Genomic DNA, 20321 nt, shown 5'->3' on the forward strand with positions numbered 1-20321 from the left:
TCCTCTTTTTTTTTTTTTTTTTTTTGCTGAAGAAGACTGGCTCTGAGCTAACATCTATTGCCAATCCTCCTCCTTTTTTTCCCCCAAAGCCCCAGTAGATAGTTGTATGTCATAGTTGCACATCATTCTAGTTGCCGTATGTGGGACTCGGCCTCAGCATGGCCGGAGAAGCAGTGCGTCGGTGCGCGCCCGGGATCTGAACCTGGGCCACCAGCAGTGGAGCACTCGCACTCAACCACTAAGCCATGGGGCCGGCCCTGTTTTTCTAACTTCTTAAAGATATACCTAGCTTATTAATTTGTATTCTTATTATTGTCAGATATAAGCATTTAAGGCTATCAGTTTTCCTCTGAGTACCATAAGAGCAGAGCCTTACAAATTATTATATGTACTTTTTTCATTATCTTTCCATATTAATTATTATTATTATTTTTGGTGAGGAAGGTTGGCCCTGAGCGAACATCTGTTGCCAATCTTCTTTTTGCTTGAGGAAGATTGGTGCTGAGCTAACATCTGTGCCAGTCTTCTGCTATTTTGTATGTGGGGTGCCACCACAGCATGGCTTGATGAGCAGTGTGTAGGTCCGCACCTGGGATCCGAACCTATGTAACCCAGGCCACTGAAGTGGAGCACTTAAGCACTACACCACCGGGCTGGCCTCTATTCTAATTATTTTTAAGTGGTTGTAATGATTTCTTCTTCGACCCATTAGACATTTAGAAATGTAATTTAAAAAAATTTTTTAACTTTGTATCATAGAAAATTTTTGACACATTAAGAAGCGAGAAAATAGTAGAAGATGCCCGCATGTCGTGGTCAGCCAGCTTGGGCAGTGTCAGGTCGTGTCCAGCTGCATGTTGTCTGTGCCCGTGCTCACTCCCACCTCCACCCTTGCAGTCATTTTGAATCAAATCCCACTCGTATCATTTCATCTGTAACGGATACTGTTCCAGTGCCTGTATCTCCAAAAGGTGGGGGCTCATTTGGTTTTAAACATAAGTTCCACGCCATTTTCATATTTAGACAGAGGAACAATTTTCTTATTTTATCAGATATTCACCCAGTGTTGATCTGTCCCTGATGGTGTTAGAAACTTTTTTTTTTTTAGCTTATTGTTTGACTTAGGGTCCAGTCACTGTTCATACATGGTGACTGGTGTGTCTCCTGAAGTCTCCAGGGAACCTGTAGGTTTTTCCTCCTTTTTATGATTCTTATTTTTTGACCCTTGCAGTTCATCTTTGAAGATGCTGGGTTGTTTGTCCTGTAGAGTTTTCCCTTGTTCTAAATTTTGCTTGGTTTCATCCCAGTCTTGTCATGTAAAAGGGACCTCTGTTGCCTGGGTGTCGTGTAAATTGGTAGTCAGATCTAGAGGTCTGATCAGATTCAAGTGTCATTGTTTTTGGCAAAACTTTATAGATGCACTGTCACTTCCATCGGGAGGTACCCCACTGTGTGTGTGTGTGTGTGTGTGTGTGTGTGTGTGGTTAGCAGCCGTATTTCTTTTTCCTCCTTAAAATTTTGTTTGATTCCCCCTCCCCACCTTACCCAATTTGGAAGTCATATACTCTGTTTCTAGCAGTTAAGCGTGAAACGTTACTCTTCGAACTTAAATGTCTGAAGTCGTATTTTCTGCCTCAGGCTCCACAGCTGTGTGGGGGTCATAGGACTCTCCAGCTCTCATGACCCCTTCCCACTTGCCTCCCTGCAATCTTGCCATTGTCTTTGGTTTAACTCTACAAGTGGATGTGGTTATTCTTCTTCCTATCCTGTTTAGGAAATGTTTGTTTGGACTTATCTTCTGTTTATCAGTTTCTCTGCTCACCTTTTCTTCCTGCCTCCCAGACTTTCTTGGGCTTTCTCCTTACCTGAAGGCTTGTTAGTGAGTTGTAACCTGGCACATATCTGTATATATTCCACGTTCATTCTTGAAAGACAGTTTCCCTGGACGCATAACTCTAGCCTGACCAGTGTGTTCTCTTGGTGCTGAGAGACAGCTCACTGTTTTCTGGCTGTGACTGCCTGTCCCTTGTGGGGCAACCTCACTCCACCTGTTTTTGGTTTCTGCAGTTCTGCTTTGAAATTGTCTTGATTTGTTTTTTGTTTTCTCCTGCATGGTTGTGCTTTCTGTGTCTGCAGATTCATGTCTTCTACCAGTTCTGGAAAATTCTCAGCCATGCCTCTGCAGATATTGCCTCCGCAGAGGTCTGACCTAAGTTGAAGTTCGCACTTGGGAGCACACACCCTGGAACCCGACCTCCAGGACTGAAACACAGGCCCTGACCCTCCTTGGCTGGGTGGCAGGAAGGCCAGGCGGCAGGGTCACTGACTCATTTCAGTGGATGGTGTGGAGACAGACGGGCTGGAAGATGGGGAGTCTCAGCAGTCAGCGGGGGGGGCCCAGTGGGGGGTGGTGAGAAGGGAGAGGAGCAGGGGCATCGTTAGAAACAATGACTTCAGATGTACACAGAAATGTTAAGATAGCCAAAATTCTGCTCCATTGTCTTAATTCTTTTCCCTTTGTTCTCCTGTACTGCAAAGGGCTTTTTATTTCTTTCAGGAAGGGAGACAAAGAGGGAGAGAGAGATCTGACCTAAACTCCTAGGCACTGCTGTAGGGTCAGCACCCAGCCTGAGGAAATGACAGCCAGTGTCTGTTTCTCCCTCTGCTTCAGAAACTAAGTGGACTTGCATTTCCGTGGTGCCTTGTAAAGCTAGTGTTTCTGGGTCCTGTTCCTATCACCTGAAGTTGACAGTTCCTTTTTGGTCCCCGGTCTGTCAGTTCTCAGGGACCCCTCACCTGTGCTGCTGTGAATACAGCCGTTTGCCAAGCAGGAGGCCTGGGCCAGGGCATGGGGGCAGGGCCACCAGCCGCCTGCTGCGTTGTGTTGAGTAGGGGCAGCCATCAGAGGTGGTCTTGGCTGGGAGGTGGGCTGCTTGGGATTTGTCTGTATTCCTGGGACTTGGAAGTGATGCGCAGATCTGGTCACGATGCTGCCCCCGTGAGGTCATAGCTAGAGATGACGGTGGGTGGGCTGCCATCTTATCCTTCCTTGCCCACATCTGTGCATCTATCCTCCAAGCAGTAACCACACCGCCTTTTAAAGAAGATGGTCCTGATACGGTCAACCTCAATCTGTTTCTTTATAAAACCCCAAGTCTATTTCAGTTAATGGAGTTTTCACCCGAAAACCCAAACAGCCTGTATTGATTTGTAATTCTAGGAGAGGGAGGTGATGCTGCTGGTCCTTCCTTCTGGGATCCTGAAAGTGTAATCCCTCGTTATTGTGTTTTCCAATCAGACTTCTTCACTTCTGGTTAAAGTACAAAAAGGAATTTTCCAAAATCTGAGCATGGTCAGCCATGTTTTTATCCTTGACTCCTGTATGAACCTACAGTTGATTTTGCTGGAAATAACTTGATGATTACAAAGGGAAGTTCCTGCTCACGTGAAAAGCAGGATTATCCTCCTTCGGGTGCTCACCACTGCTGCCATCCCCGCCTGCCAGTGAAGTGGGCTTCCTTCAGACAGTGAAATTCCCCCAGGCCCGTCTGTGTTCGCTTGGAGGGCGGCGGAGTCTATTAGGTGTTGGGAATCTTCTGGGCTCTGCTACTGTGAAAGAAAGGGTTCCAGCGCTCTGTGCTTGCCGATCCGACCCCAGATACCAGGCTGGGACGTTCTCTTCTCGTCTCGTCTCTTCTCGTTCTGACTTGTTGAGGTCATGGAAGGCTGTGCTTCTAGAAGCTCCTGGAAGCTTCTGGAAGGCCGAGCTGCCTGAGGGGCTGGATGCTCCAGGGCAGTGCCTGCTGTCTTGAGGTCTGTAGAGTGGCTGGTGCCCATGAATGGATGAGAGCAGGGCTGGTTTGCTGTAATACTCGAGTCAGGGTGTGGGTTGACTTGCCCCTGCCCAGGTGGCTGTGGCCTGCCCTCTTCCTTGCACTTGTCTATAAGCTCTGCTCTCAGTTGTCAAACATGCAAACTGGCACCCTTCTTGGAATCACTCCCGGCATCCTGACCGCCAGGTTTCATCTTGCCGTATTCCCTCAGTGTAAAAAGCACTTTCCAGGTGCTTATGGGAACAGGGTTCAGGAGCACGTGAGGCAAGATTGGCTCAGTTCCGCCCACCTCTCCCAAATGCCCATTCTGCTGAGTCGGACACCCCGAGCAATTTTCTCTCCACATGTGCACAGCCCTCATGACGGATGACACTGGGTTCAAGGGTGCATCCTGGTTCCAGGATGGACGCCGGGTCACACACACAGCTCCAGCGACGTGCCAGCACTTCTCACGTTAGCCCATGTTGCCCTACAACAAGCAGGCATCCTGTTGTTACCCTGATTAACAGAGGAAAAAGGAGGCCAGAGACCAGGGCGCCTTCTCCCAGGACACGGGGTGGATTTGAGCTCACACCAGACCCAGAGGCACGCTCCTATCATGCCCCGGGCTGCAGGTGACAGCCTTGTCATCTCCTCACGCTGTGACCTCACATTGTGGACATTTGGACAGACTAGATCTCTCTACTGGATGTCCTGAGAGGTGACATCACAGCGGCCCCAGCCTAGATTTTTCTCACTAGATTTGCTTGGGAATACCGCCCTGTTGCCTGGAGCTGGTGACTGCACAACTGGTTTCCATGAATAGACTCCATCTCATGCTCTCATGTCTCCCACGTTGGTTTGCCAGGATGTAGACAGAGAGAGTACGCTTGTGGGGAAAACCCTTCCAGCAGCACTGCAGGTTTACCTTCTCTGCTAGAATGTTCTCTCTGGTGCTAGCGGACAACTCGGAGAAGCCCAGTAGGGACCTTGCAGCGGGGAGCAAGGCCATAGGAAGATCCTCACCAGCTGTGGGAAAGCCCCCAGTTGGTGGCAGGTACTGTGGCTGAGTCCCATGCCTTATTAGTGTAGTGATGGATCTTAGACTTTCTGCCAGGGAGAAACATTCTGAAAACTTGTAGTTTGGGGAGGTGGTGCGAGTTGGATGGAGGTGAAAGCTGACTTAGGTAAATAAAGAAACAGTGGAGTAAAACACACACCTGGTGTTAATTGTAGCTTTTTATTTTTAGCAGTGAAAATGATGTTTCAGCGCTTTTCCGCTTCTGTCTCTTGTGCTCAGCAGATTTGGCTGCACTTTTAACCCTGTCTTCCTGGTGCTGGTTCGTTGTGCAAACTCAGCCTGGCTGTGCCTGTGGGGCTGTTGTCTTGGCCTTGAGCAGAGCCTGGCTGATCCCATGGCTGCTCTGGCCCCAGGAGCTTTTGAGGAAAAGTAGAGAATTTATTCATGGAGAGCACTGAACTGCAGGGCACCCAAGCGAGCCAGTAATTACAGGGGGGACCCGGCCTTTGGTCAGGACCGAAACCAAAGCCGGAGCCATGAGGAGGGAGGCAAGGGGTCAGACAGGCCCACTGGGGGTAGAAAGTGCTCCTGTGGGTGTCTCCACAAAGCTCCGGAGCAGGGGCTCTCGGGCTTTGGGGTGCCTGATCACTGAGCACCACTGGAGCCCCCAGAGACCCTGCTTGCCGCAGAGGGCCTGGGCCCAAAGTTGTTCCCAAGTCCCAGTGCTGCTGGCACCCCCCAGCCTGAGAGCCACCACCACAGGTGACCTGTGAGCCCCTGAGCTCCCCCCTCCCCCTCCACATTGTGCTTACGATAACCGATAACTGGTAACCGGGTTCCAGTTCTGGGTTTGCGTTTGCTGTGTGGCCTTGGGCAAGTTGCCTAGACTCTCTGCTCTTCAATTTCCCCACCTGTCAGACCCGGATGAGCTGGTATCACTCAGCATCTCTGGAGTTGTTTGTTTATACCTTAAATGAGTTAGCACATATAGAGCCTCAGGCCAGGGTCAGCCCCCAGGACCTGTGATCCCGTAGTGATGACCAGGAGGAGGAGGAGGACGGGGTGAGCCCACAGGACCTGTGATCCCATAGTGAGGAGGAGGAGGAGGAGGAGGACAGGGCTGTGTGCCTGCCCGGGACATCCTCCCCTGCCTCCAGCTTAGAGTAAATGCTCTGCTCTGGTATATTTCTCCTTGATTTTGAAGAGTAATCAACTCCCTTCTTGTCTGGACTGCAGAAGCAGGAGGTAATCCAGGGCCTAAACACGTGTGCTGCCCCTTGATTTCTAGAACTGTGCAAAGAAATCACATGCACCGAAAACACAACTCAAAGGGGTATGTTTAAAATAATCTGACTATGATGCATATCTCTCCCTGCCCACACCAGCTTAAAAAAAAAAAGTCCCATAAATACATCTGTAAAATCTATAAATACCTCCATATATATTTATGTTTATTTCTTTACATTTTTATCTCAATTGAAAACAGAACAATAAACAGCTTCTTCTTGTGCCACAATCGTTTTAGTTTTTTAGCATAATTTGAATTATAGTGAATTGTTAACATAAGCTTATTTCTTTGGCATTGCATATATACATCTAAATGAGGCAAAGAGAAAATATATATACTCATTTACATATGAAGCTAAGGTAAAAGCCACTTACATTATATATATTTCCTACAGAATACTTTAAAATCTTTACATTAAAAAGTACTTCTGACTTGTACACCTCATCTTCCCTCGAGACACACACAATGTTAAATAAAATCATTGTAATTCAGTTAAGAACACCTTTTGGGAAAATGATGTTGCATATAAATGAGTATTTTGAATGGAACTTGATTATGACTGTTCAGTCCTTTTGAATGATATTTTTAATAAGCTAGGCATTCCCAAGTTCCATGGCAAGATGGCAGATTGAACACATGTATCTAATTTCGCTCACTGCTGAAATTCACAAAAACTCCAGTCAAGATATATGTCATAAGCAGTGGTCACTCCGCACCCAGACTGTGGTCTCTAAATACTGTTTCCCACTGAAGGGACCCAGTTCTCCTTGGAGAAACTTCTTGATTCCATGTGGGGATCAAAAAATGCCCAAGAAGAGCCCAGAACATCTTGTCACAGCATACCAGAGGGCTGTTCCCAGAGACCACTAGTGGGTTTCAAAGCGGCTGGGGAGCCAACCTGAAGGGCTCCCAGTGTTTGATGGGGGACCATTTGAGTGTTAGAACAGAACTACAGTGGACTCAGTTCATTATGGTCTTGAAAAAACAAAACCCTCCTCATTGCTCACATACGGAGGCTGCTGGGGGACCAACTTATTAAGAATTGGCAAATAAAAGAAGAGAGTAAAGCACTTGCCCTGCCTTTCTTCTAGAAACTGTTTATCAGAGTAACAAGCTAGTTGATTTGGGATCCTTTCTCATTATAGAAATGGTCTAGCTAGCAAACCAAGAGGGGATGATGGAACTAGAAAGGCACTCTTGGCAACCCTGATGACATCATCTAGGCAGCGATCACTGTCAGCTGCTAAAAACACAAAAAAAAGCCATGGAGAGAGGAGGAGCTCCCTGAGGAAGTACAGAACTGCTCCTAGGAAGGTGGTCTTGCTGGAAATCAGGCCTCCAGAGCCCACTCCCAGTTTACAGCAAATACCGAGACAGCGGTGCTCGTGTGCACCCCAGGTACAGTCAGCAAAATACAGACATGCAGACTCCACGGGACAGATGAACAGTGTCTTCAGCCCATAAATTGGAGGGGGTGCAGAGGCAAGGGAGAAGAAGGGGGGAACCTTTAGATTAGAAAGAATTTGAGAGATGTCAGTCAATTGCAATGTATGGACCTTATTTGGGTCTTGATTTGAATAAAGTTTAAAAAACGTGTATGAGACTCCCTAAAAAATGGGAACACTTTCTCGCTCTTTGATAATATCATGGCATTGTTGTTAATCTATTTGGGTATGTTGATGGTACTTGATTACGTTTTTTAAAAGAGGGATGTGATGGCTGGTCTGCTTTAGTATAAGCTAGAAGGTAGGGCTGTGGGCGGGCGTAGAGAAGAGATGAGATTGGCCATGAGTTGACAGTTATTGGAACTGGGTGATGGCTCCATGGGAGTCGATTATACTATTCCCTCTGCCTTTGTGTATTTTTGAAATTTTCCGTAAAAAATACAAATATATATTCCGGAGAAAGGTCATAAGCTCACAAAAATGAGAACAGAAGAGGAAATAACATCAACAACAGTCTAGAAGTTGGAAAGCAGATGCATAAGTCACAACTTATTTGGCAGACCAGAAAAAAACCAGAGACCAACCGTGGGTGAAGCCGAGAACCCCCCAGATCAATGCCGCCATCCCGCCATCCTCACAGAGCAGCCCCATTCCCTCTGGAGCAGGAATGAAAAGAGAATGGGCCAAGACAGAGGGGAGCATAGAAGCGGACCAGGTAGACCCCTAACGACCTGCCCCGCTGTGCTGCCTGACCGAGTCCCCCCACCAGGTGGGGGGACTGGAGGTTTTTTCCTCTGGAGAATATAATCCAGACGCCCGGGCCTGGGACTGTGCAGGAACAGGGGCACGAGTTACAATGTTCTTGATGAGACCAGGTGCAGAGACCCTCACTCAGTACCCTGAAGGCTCAGCCTTGCCCTCCAGGCTGAGATGGGAAGGCTCCTCCTCTCTGGGGAAGTGTGCCAGCCTAAGCAGGGAGTGCTGTGGGTACTGAGCCGCGGGTGTCCTGAGTAGTACTAGCTGCACGCGCCCTCCAGTGAAGCTCGGCATTGAGAATCCCACTCCACCCACAGTTTCCAGCGAGGCCCCACGCCTCCACTCTCGCTCAGGGACACGTCCTGGGGTTGCCCAGCACCCGCCAGTGCTCCAGCCGGGATGATAGAAGCAAAACAAACAACTTGGAGGAGACAAGAGACCATGCAGAGAAAAGAAGCTCTTAATAAGTCATCCTTGCTGTCCTCAGAGATTAGAGAAGATACTTTGTTCACTAAATAAGAACAGGACAGCATAAGAAAGGACGTTCAGGGGCCTTGTTCTCTGCATGTGGCTCTTTGATTTGTCAGTTAAAAATATAATAGCAGAAATTATGCAAAACTTAGTGAAAAGGTTAGATTATACATTTAAGGAAATCTCATCTAAAGTTGAGCATAAGACAAAGAAAAGGAAAATAGGAGAGAATGAAAAACAAAATTAGAGGATCGTTCCAGGAGACTTACCACCCAAATATTAGAAGTTTCAGAAGGAGAAAACAGAAAAAAGGAAATCATCAACAAAGTAATTGTAGGAAATGCCGCACAGCTGGAGGACAGGAGCGGCCACAGTGAACGGGCCGCCTGAGTGCCCGACAGTGGATGAAGGAAGATCCTCCCCAAGCCATATGATTTTGAAATTTCAGAACACTGGGAACAAGGAGAAGATCTTACCAACATCCGGAGAGAAAAAGCAAGTGACGGTCAAAGGATCCAGAAATTGGAACAGCTTCACATCTTCAATATCAGTATCGGGAGCGAGAAGACCCTAAAGCGGTGCCTTCGCGATCCTCAAGGAAATGATTTTCAAGCTGGAATTCTGTATGCCATCAGCCAAAGTAGCAGTACATTGAGAGGAAGATAAATACATTCTTGGACAAGCAGAATTTACTTCCCATGCTTTCTTTTTCAAGACACGTTTGGAGTTCCTGCAGAACAAGAGAATGAACCAAGGAAGGAAATGAGTGGGATGGAGGAATCGGGCCATCTACTCCAGGGCAGAGACAAAGGGGATCCCCTGGAGGAGGAGGCTGCCCCAAGATGGGGCTGTGCAGGAGACACTGGGCCACCAGGCTGGGCTGGAGCTCTTTGCTTCTGGGGCAGGTGTGTGGAGGGAGGGCTGGCCCCCAAGCTGCCTGTGCAATGTGCCGTCCCCTTGCCCTGAGGACAGAAGCCAGTGAGCCTGCCCCAGACTCTTCTTTGTTGTTGAGCTTTCTGGACCATGTTGTCCCTCTTCTCCTCCCTGCCCTACCGCCTCACTCACCTGAGGATGCACGTTTTTCCACGGGGCCTTCTGTGTGCCTCACACCTGAGGACTGCAGGGGGGCCATAGTGGATGTAGAAGCAGGATGCAGGGCTGTGTGGTCCACATGATTGCCCTCTCTGATGCCGCAGTGGGAGTGGCCCTTGGTTTCCCAGGGGTCACTCTTGTCAACTGTACATCCGTAGATGTTATCACCCTAAAGGAAACAAGGGGATGCTTAATGAAGCCAGAACATTGGTAGGGGCATATGGTTTGGAGGGCACAGAGAGTGATGCCCAGCTCCTTCATGAGGAGGTGGTTCTCTTAATTACTCTTCTTTTACCTTAACATACGTGTACTTCAGTGTGTGTGACACATTTCACAATAAAAGATGAAAACAGTTTTAAATAAGTTATGCATTTCTAATATACCCTCTCTGTCTTTTTCCCTCCCTTCCCCACCCCCCCCTCCAGTCTCTCTCCCTCGCTCACACACAGGGAAAATGTCAGTGTCAGAGGAAATCGTGGTTACATAGTTGAAATATCTATTATTTTTCCCGAGATTTGAATGAGTCATTCTTTACTTGAACAGACCCTAAACTTTGGCTGTGTTTCTAAAGAATAGTGCCTCTCTTTATTGCAAATCTATATGATGGCATGAAATGGTGTTGTGAAGGAGGACCTAACCCATGTAATGGAAAATTAGTGTCCTTTTTTATGATCGTTTATTAAAAAAAATAGACAGAGACTAACAGATTTTTTCTGTTTGTGATTGAGAACTTGTAATTCACAGCACAGCCTTGCCATTTCTCATTGAAACTCTGAATATAGTCTTTGTGCTTTGACTAACGTCATGAGTCTGATTGTATTAATATGTTTCTCAAGGCACAACCTATAAAAGCAATTTTCTGCTCTACCATAAAATATTCATGAGAATACAGGCTTTTTTGTTTTGATGCTGCATTCTTTAAGTAGAAAAGGTTTTATTGTTTTCTTCAGGGCGCTTTGGGTCAAAAGCACTAGCAGCTTCTGTTGGGAACTCATGGCATTTCAAATAGTTTTTGATACCAAAATAGTACAAGTCATGTTTGACGCACCCGCCAGCAGCTGGAATGAATGGGGACTGTGGTTCTGATCTCCGCAGCTGGTGTGCAGGGCAGGGCCTGGAGACAGCGTCGGCCACTGCCCCCACCCACCTGGCTTCCCAGTGTTGAGCATATTAGAAGTGGGAAGGCAGCATTTCTCAGGGGGCCCTTGCGTGGGTCTCCTTGCCCCGTGGAGTTTCAAATGCTTGTTTTTGGGTCTATCTGTGAATGCAGCATTGTTTTCAGGGGTGACGAAATGGCAGTAGTTGGTTATGGTATATATGACGTGGGTAACGTATAGCTTTTCATTCTCTTTGCTCTGCTTTTAACTTTCTTTAGCAGAAGAATGAAGTTTTATGTGATACCACAAAATGGTAAATGAGGCAGGACTTCCATCCCTTTCTAACACTTGGAGAACATGACGACGTTGTGCTGGAGATAGCATTTGCTGGAGACAGCATTTGCTCATCAACCTTGGCACCCACATATGCCTTCCGTCTGTGCACCCCAGGCAGGAGGGGGTGCTTCTACAGGTCTCCTGGCCATTTCGGCAGACCCTTCACCTGGACCCATCCACTCTTGGGTGTCTGTGGAATGACTAACCAGGGCTTCCAGGCAGTGTTGCCTTATCAGATTCCCTGTGATTCCAGGCCCAGGAGAATCTGAGAAAAGTTTGAGTAAACAAACTGAACCGCACTGGCGTGTGGTGGGTATGCACAGCCTGCCTCACCCCGTTACTCAGAAGGAGCCATTGAAACAGCCCAGCCTGGCCAGCAGCTGAGCCGCTGCTTCTACCTGCAGCATCCTCCCCGAGGCCACCACCCTCTTCTCTGTCAGCCCCCAGAACCCTGCTGCCGGCCCCTCTGGGTCTGAGGCCTGCCTCCCCCTCGCTGCCCAGGGAGGGCAGCACCCCGCCCGGGCCTGCGGGGACTCCAGGATTTACAGATGCAGGCTTCTCTCTGAGCAGGGATCCGGGCTCCTCCTCTCCCTCAGTGTCCCCACCACCCTCCACTTACGCCGGGACCCCTGGGTCCTTGCTCACGCTGCCACTTTCATCTCGGGGAGATACAGCCCCTGTGTGGACCCTCCCAGGGCCTTCCATCAGCCCCACTGGCCTCTCCTCTCTGGTGTCCCACGTGGGCCTGCTCCAGGCTGGACAGGCAACTGTCCCCAGCATCCAGCACAGAGCAGAGGCCCTGCATATTTCTTCAGTAAGTGGAAGTGTGTGTAGAAACGTTTGGCCCATCATATTTTTGAAGTTAATAAAAAGGATACCTTAAAGGTTGTCTTATGTGCATTTAAAGAGATTAACTACTAGACATTTCTGATGGTCTCCCTGACCCCCATCTATGAAAAATTAGAAATAGGAGAGAATATGCTAAAATGAGCAGCAGATGGGTCTTCTTCTGCCCAGCATCTTAGGGATGGCCTTGCACAAGATCTTAGGTCACCATGGCACATCTTATAAGTGGGGGGGTCACACCTGGCCCCACCCGCTGTAGAGCAAACGAGGTGATACAGCTTACGAAATACAGGGCAATAAGATTATTTCATGAATTCCCTGTGCTTATTTACTTAAGCTAAAATATCACTGCTTAACCAGACAAACGAGTATGAGAGAGAGACCTTATAGGCTAATCTCACCCGCGAACGTGACTCAGACGTTCTCAATAAAACAGTCGCGGGCTAAATCCATCAGTGACTGGGTGTGTAGAACTCAGCGAGTCAGGCTTATCCTTAGAGAGCAAAGGCAGACCGGCCGAGGAGTCTGTTAAGTAACTCACCTGTGATCTCTGAAGTAACTGGGCAGGTTCACAGGTTAATGGAGACGCTGTGGTGCACCCGTGGATGCAGCTAGAAAGAGGCCTGGAGGACCTGGTGCTCATCCGCAGGGGTGATGTGTTTAGGAAGCGTCAGCGGTGCCCTCCTGTGAAAGCAGGGTAACATACCCCTCCTGGGCAAGGAAAACGTGAACCGAACTTTCCTTTAAGAAGTCGAGTCACTTTCTCTTTTTCTTCTCTCTGAGGTTGTGTGCTGAGCTCTCTTCCCTGTGCTCTGTAATACTTTATTCCTGAAGAGAAAGTCTGAAGCAAATATTGAGGTTTTATAAAACTGGTGTTATTTACACAGTTTTCCCATTTTTCTATATTTCATAATAAAAATGATCAAAAAAAGAAATGAAATTAATGAAATCCAGCCTTGACCAGCTTGTGGTGGGGGGGTCGGGATACTACCCTTCCTGTCCTGTTCATGAAAACACAGTTTGTGTAGATTTTTCTCACGTAAATATCAAATAAAAACCTTTTAATATGTCAAGGCTGATACCCAATTAGAAAAAAAATAAGTACGTTTAAAAAGTTGAGGGCCGGCCCCATGGCTTAGCGGTTAAGTGCACGCGCACCGCTGCTGGCGGCCTGGGTTCGGATCCTGGGCGTGCACCGACACACCGCTTCTCCGGCCATGCTGAGGCCGTGTCCCACATGCATCAACTAGAAGGATGTGCAGCTGTGACATACAACTATCTACTGGGGCTTTGTCGGGGGGAAATAAATAAATAAATAAATATATAAAATCTTTAAAAAGTTGAGGGTTGCACTTCACTGATTTGGGGAAGAAACAGAAGAGAAACAATCAGCTATTATTTATTCTGTGCTTGTTGGTGCTTAAAAGAGAGGAGAATTAGATATTTTCTTAAAATGATCAATTATGAGAATTTTCCGATTGCCTCCTGGGCGGTTCTGTCTCTTTCTCCACTGCCTGTGGCCCAGGGCCCAGGCATGCCTTGCCTTACAGCTGCTCTAGGCTCTGGGCCTCCATCAGCCAGCCGTGGGCGCTTCAGATGGGAAGAAGCCAAGGATTGGCTGTGAGTCCTGAGGAGGGAAAGATGGTGACAAGGAGCCAGAGAGCCCCATGTCCCAGGCACCGCTCTGTCCCAGGCCAGGCAGTGTCCTGGCCTCTGCCTACATGAGGTGTGCCCTGCAGGCATGATGGCCACATTTCAGTCAAGGACAGGGCCTCAGTGAGGCCAGGTGACTGTGTTGGCTCAGGGCTTAGAACCCAGGGTTTCTGCCAGAGCCGGCCTCAGCCTCAGAAGCAGCGTTTCCCAGCTTTGCTTCGTAGAACGGCCAGCGTGAGACCTGCCACCTGGGCTTTGACTACAGAAATGCTCTGTCTCGAGAGGCGGTTCCACTTATGGGCCGTTTTACTGGAATCTATGGGCTGTGGGCTGTGGAGCACAGACTTCCTGAGGAACGGAGTTATGTTTGGGATTGGAGGGCCCTGTGATCTGCGCATCAGGTCCTCGGGCATGTGGGTGGGCCACTCTTAGGGAGACGCTGGGACAAGGTCAAGTGGATAAGATGGCCCGACTGCAGGGGGTCCGGGCAGAGATGGTCCTAAAGGTGAGGAGCTGGTCCTTGGTGGCCCTCGCCTGTTGAGTTTGGGCTCCCATCTGAGCCTTGCCCCACCCCCACCCCCCCGCCCCCGGGCCCCCAGGTCTGTTGTGTGTCAGTTGACGAAGAAATGAGCCCAGAGCAGGTTGTAGGGGGAGCTTTCTGGAAGGAACGGGAGAGCCCCTGGGCCTCTGTCGTGGGTTCTGTGGGAGGAGCTCAGGCTGGCTGTACTCTCACCTCAGCTCTTCATGGGATTTTATGAGCAGAGCCTGAGGGAGTATCCACCACATGTTTGAGAAGCCCCACAGCTATGTCCCTGGGCCGCGCTGGAGGCGACGGTGGCTTACAGCGAAGGCCTGCGTGCACCCAAGTACTTCTCACAAGTAAACCTGCCGTAAAGGGAGTTATTTTGTGATATCCATGATTTAAAACTTTCTTTCTACACTCCTTTTCTCACTTTAATTTGGTATTGATTTGTGAGCAGTAAGATTGATTTACCTTCTGTTTCTAATCAAAATCACTTGTAGCTTGTGTTCGGCAGTACATTAGTGCAGTGCAGGAGACCCGTTCCTTTGTGAATTAGTACAGTGAAGGAGACCCGTTCCTCCGTGAGGTCCAGAAGCACGTTCCCCTGATGAGTGTGCTGGTGCAGGCGAGCCGGGAGCAGTTTATTGGCTGCAGTCGGTAAACATGTTGTCCGAGAGGGCGCTCACTTCACCATGGAAACGGGCTCTCCGTCCTGGGCGTCTTTCTGGACCACTTCAGTGGCACACACTGTTCTGTGGTTCACGCACAAACTCTTCAGTGGCTTCATGAACAAGAAGAAGAAAAGCGCAGGCCAGTTCGCTCTCTCATTGGTGTTTAGTTCTCTTCAGGGCTGTTGTCTTTCTTTTTCTCTTTGTGGACTTTCAAAAATGATGTCAGAAAGGGCATTTGGCCTGCCGCAGGGTCCTTTGAGAGAGCAGGGCCTCCCCTGTGGAGGGTGGGGGTGGAGGGAAGAGAGTTTGTGCAACTGTATATCCTGGTCTGACCTTCCACTGATATTTGCGCTGGAGGAATGGAACCCCTCACAGGCCTCCAGGTCCTGCTTTTTGAGCCTGTTGGGCAAGACTGGCAGGAGGAGGCATCTGAAGTGTAAAATGTCCTTTAGCACATGGGCACCCCTTGACGGTTGCCGGTGGCTTTTTGGGAGGGACCGTGGAGCTCGGCCAGGGACACCATGCTGCTGCAGTAATGGCGCTTCTGTGCTGTGCTTTCTTTGCAGTGGACGTGGCCTCGGCGCTGCCTTTGCAAGTCGCCCCCCCGGCCGTGCCCATGGACCTCCGCCTGGACCACCAATTTTCACTGCCCGTGACGGAGCCCACCCTCCGGGAGCAGCAGCTGCAGCAGGAGCTCCTGGCCCTCAAGCAGAAGCAGCAGCTCCAGAGGCAGATCCTCATCGCCGAGTTCCAGAGGCAGCACGAGCAGCTCTCCCGGCAGCACGAGGCCCAGCTGCACGAGCACATAAAAGTAAGTCACGGCGTCCAGGAGGAGCTGCCCATCTCGGGATCCTGTGGAAATGGCATGCTCTTTGTAGCACCGAAATTCTCCTGCTAAGGATTGTTCCTAATAACTAGCTGTAACACTAGGATTTACGTACACCTTGCTGTGCTGTTAATACCAAATTAGCGGACACCTGGGTGTCTGACGGTAGGCACTGGTTAAGTAAATTGTGGCTTTTGTGGTGGGAAACAGCACTTGAGAGTCCTGGTGTAGAAGTGTACTTAAAATAGGGAAAATACTTACCATCTAATTTCATCTACAAATATATGATGTATCTATAAATAGAAAAATTACCAGCCAGAAGCAGCATCAAAATATTACTTCATCTTTATACTTACTCTTTACAAGTATTTAATCTGATCTCAGATTTTAAAATTAAATACATTGGAAAGAAACATGTATTAGTGATATGTAATGAAGTTATATTATGCGATCGACAGACCAATTATGATGTCTGTGATCATAACTTGCTCTCACTGTATTTAGAACCATGTAGAGCAACACGGTCCAATTGAAATATACAGGGTATACTAAAATTATATAGGTAACTTTACATTTTGTAGTAGCCACCATAAAACAAAGCAAAAGAAAAGACAGATTGTGTAAGTTATTTATTGCTATGTAACAAATTACCCCACAGCTTAAAACAACAAACTTGTTATCTGATAGTTTCTGTGGGTCAGGAACCCAGGAGCTGCTTTGCTGGGTTGTGACTCAGGGTCTCTCGTGAGGCTGCGGTCAAGCTCTCAGGGCTGCAGTCTCATCTGAAGGGTTGACTGGGGCTGCAGGATCCCCTTCCGAGCTTACCACGTGGCTGTGGGCAGGAGGCCTCTGGTCCTCATCACGTGGGCCTCTCCCAACACAGCTTTCCCAGAGGGAACAATCCAAGAGACCAGGATTCAAGTAACCAAGGTGGAAGCCTCAGTGTCTCCTTTGACCTAATCTTGGAAGTGACGTAACCCCTTCCCTGCCTTGTTCTACTGGTCACACGGACCGACCCCAGTACATCCCAGGAGGGGCCTAGACAAGGGGTGAACACCAGGAGGCAGGGGTCACTGGGGGCCATTGGGAGCCTGGCTACCAAAAGGTAAAATTAATCTTAATATATTTTATTTATTCTCATATTTCTACAATGTTATTTCAACATGTAATCAGTATAAAAGTTCTGCTCGTGCTGAGTCTCAGTAAACCATTGCGGACCAGATGCGCAGAGCACCTCTCCACTTGGACGGGCTGCATTTCAGGCGCTCCGTGGCCACCTGTGGTTAGTGGCTACTACACTGGACAGCACAGAGGTGGGGAATTAAAAGCCTACACCCTTGTGCTGCCTGATGCTTCCCAGACGCCCGTTCGAGAGACCTACACGGCCCATGGGTGGATGTCACTCAGCCCGCCTTGCTTCCTCAGGCTTTAGCCTGCACCCAGATGGCTGGTGCCCGCCGGTGCCCGCCGGTGCCCACCAGTGCCATGCAGAATAACTGGTACATCCATCTGTTTCTGCCTCTGGCCAGGAATTCCATCATCTGCAGGATCCTGGTTACCCCTCCTTGTAGACGTAAAACACTTTGCTCAGTGTGTTCATTTAATAATCGTTGTTGAAAAGATGAGGGAATGTAAATGTGCCAAGGCCGGTGGGATCAGTTCTATCTGTAGAATCATCAGCAGAATTGCTGGGCGAGGCTGCCCAGTGGTGTCATCTGGCTCAGCAAGCTGCAGCACAGTGCCCAGTGGCTCCTGAGAGTGGGCCTGGAGGCAGCTCTGAGTCCACACTCACGGAACCACGTGTGAGCATGTGGTTGCGTTTCCAAAGGCCTCATGAGACCAGAGAGTGCTGGGAAGCTGCATCAGAGGCCCTGGGTCTTGGGAGTTTTGATTGATCTTTTGGTTTTTGTTGGTTTGGGGTGGTTGTTGTTCCCGCTGCTGTTTCCCCCTGACTCAGCTGGCCCTCTCAGGTCAGCACTGGACAAAGCCAGGAGAGGATGCTTTCCTGAGCTGCTGGAGGTCCAGGCCTTCTCGTTGTGCCTTTAGAACGCTGAGCGACCTAGTGGTCCTGTGCAACAAAGACGTCACCAGTCTCTATGGTGATTGGCCCGCCACAGCCATTGTGATCCTCTGCTTGTTAATAAGCATCCTTGGGTTTGGGATGGAGGAGTTGAGGGGTCCACGAGGGCAAGCACAATGCCCTTTACTTCCCCGACACTGAGCGCAGACGCTCCCTCCCCCGCTCTTCTTGGCTGTTGGGATCACAGAGAGAGGAAGGACCGGTGGGATGCTGAGCGGCCTGGACCTGCTGGTGCGAGAGCCTCCGCATCTCTGACAGCTGCTGCTCTGCTCTGCGATGGACGGGCCTGCATCCCGCTGAGGGCCCTGGCCCATGGTGTGTTTGGTTGTGAGCATAACGATGTGTCTCTGGTTTGGGACTGGGAGAAATGTCTGAGTTAGGCTGGCTGCGGGAAATGGTCACTTGTCAGCCAAAAGTCACAGAAAGATGAAGTTACTCCAGGTGACTGCCTGCAGCCCACACAGTGGCCTTGATTTGCAGGCCTTTCATAACTGGCAGGAGTCCCCCTCAACAGGCTGCCGGTTTCATTGTCTTTGAAGCTGTAGCCTCACATTTCTGTGACTCCTAAAAGCAATTTAAACAACTAGACTTGAGCTCTCTCCTCTCCAGGGCGTGTGCTCGCCCCGTGTCGGGCGTGAGTTACTCTTCTACTCGACAGCAGCCTTTGAACTTCTGCCATCACAGTCCCATATCTTTATCTCATCTTAGAAATCTGAAGGATCACTGTGGTCTGTCTTTGCCTGTTATTTCAGGTAGTCCTCTTTTACCTGGCCTCCTCGAGACCAGTGGGGCCCCGTCCCTGCTCTCCGTCTTTCGAGGCCACAGCACTGTGTGCCATGTAGGTCTCCTATCCTCTCAAGCCTCTGACCTGGTACTGTGTTCACAGCCCTCGCTCTGCACACAGCTGCTCGTTTCTGGCTTCCCTGCAGGCCCTGCACAGCGCCTGGCTGAGGAGAGAACTCGGCAGCTACTTGTTGAATTGCATTTGTTCCCTGTATTTTCACTGTCCTTTGCACACTCCCGTCCTCATCCATCAATATAATAGGGAGCGTTCAAACAGCATATGATTGGAAGATGGACCCTAAACTTGCAGTGTGGCTTTTTGTGCCAACTAGGATTAAGAAAGACACTAATTTTTTATGTTCTCACGTATGTGTCAATTGAATTTGTAGCTTTTACAAGAGAAAACATAAATGAGAAATTGACAAATAAGCCCAATGTATGTGAGGGTCATCGGAGGTGGTGCTAGGAAGCAAAGAAACATCAGAAGACCCTTGAGACTTGAGGCTGGTGCTGCCGCTTTAGGGCAAGGCTGGACTTGCCTCCGGACCCTGTTTCTCCCCACAGTGGCGCTTCAGGAGTCGTGTCACTGCGTTGGAGGTGGACAGCAGTCTCCCTCTGGGGCCTCACATCAGCCTCTGCAGGCTCCAGAGCAGGCACCGTGCAGCCTATGCCGGGCCGGCCTGGCCGGTGGGGCACTTCTCAGGCTGGGTATCCCTGGGAGACCTTACCCGACCACAGGGCCGGGTGCTCCGGGGGACCAGGGGAGCCCCCAGGAACGTGGTCCTGGGCCTGGTTCTCAGACGCACGGGAACAATCTCAAGGTTACATGTTGTCTGCGTTTTAATTGTTTGTTTTATTTTCCCATTTAAAACGGAGATCATAAAAGCTGTTTAAACTGTGTAATTGTGTCATTACATCTGTCGCTTCTGTTTTGATGATTTAAACTCCTCATGAGCCATCATATTTTAGTGACATTTGGCAGTGGTGTTTGTCAGACGGATTTCTTGAGCACACAGTCTAATTAGTGTCATTAAATCATCAGTGAATTTGAAGAGACTTTTATAATTAAAAAGGGAATAGTTTTTAAAATATAACTTACATCGTTAACTTTGGATAAATAAGATCTTGTATAGGTTTCAGCGGCAGTGTTACCCTCGTACTTGATGCCGTTTCTCTGCAAGTCGGGCTGCTTCACCTCCTTCCTGCACTGGTAGTTCTCCCCAGAATGGGGTCCTGGGTGAGCCTGTAACCGAGGCAGAGGGCTGGAAGAGTGAGAGAGTTTGGGGGTGGCAGGTGTTTATGCCCAGAAAATTGTTAGCATTTCGTCAACTGGGACAGCATGGATGATTAAAAGACTGTTATCTAGATTTGCTACCTTGGAGGTTTGTTGTGTTATTTTTAATTTTTCTTGTTTTATCAAGAAATATGTTTCTCGTGTTTCAAGTGGAAAAGTATCATACTGTCAGCCAACAGAACCTGCCGCTGCCATCTCTCCTGCCGGCCTTCCCAGGCCCAAGGTCTCTTCTGGCACGTGCTTCCTGGTCTACATGGCCAGCTTCATCCTTCCAGTCAAGATCCCACATAGTAATTTCCCACTTGGCTCTCTCCCTCCCTCCCACAC

The 20321-nt window shown here is 49.0% G+C and overlaps 1 protein-coding gene across 5 annotated transcripts in view; it reads left to right on the forward strand.

Moving 5' to 3' along the window:
• HDAC4 (histone deacetylase 4) overlaps positions 1 to 20321 on the forward strand; it is a 339331-nt gene that overhangs the window by 184067 nt on the left and 134943 nt on the right. For all 5 annotated transcript variants that reach the window (XM_087424602.1, XM_087424600.1, XM_087424599.1 and 2 more), the window contains exon 4: positions 15578 to 15822. In XM_087424602.1, coding sequence (XP_087280728.1) covers positions 15578 to 15822 — 245 coding nt within the window. The remainder of the gene's footprint in view (positions 1 to 15577; positions 15823 to 20321) is intronic.

This window comes from Ceratotherium simum, chromosome 37, assembly GCF_057802395.1.
Source record: "Ceratotherium simum simum isolate JZ-2026a chromosome 37, ASM5780239v1, whole genome shotgun sequence".
Classification (NCBI taxonomy): Eukaryota; Metazoa; Chordata; class Mammalia; order Perissodactyla; family Rhinocerotidae; genus Ceratotherium; species Ceratotherium simum.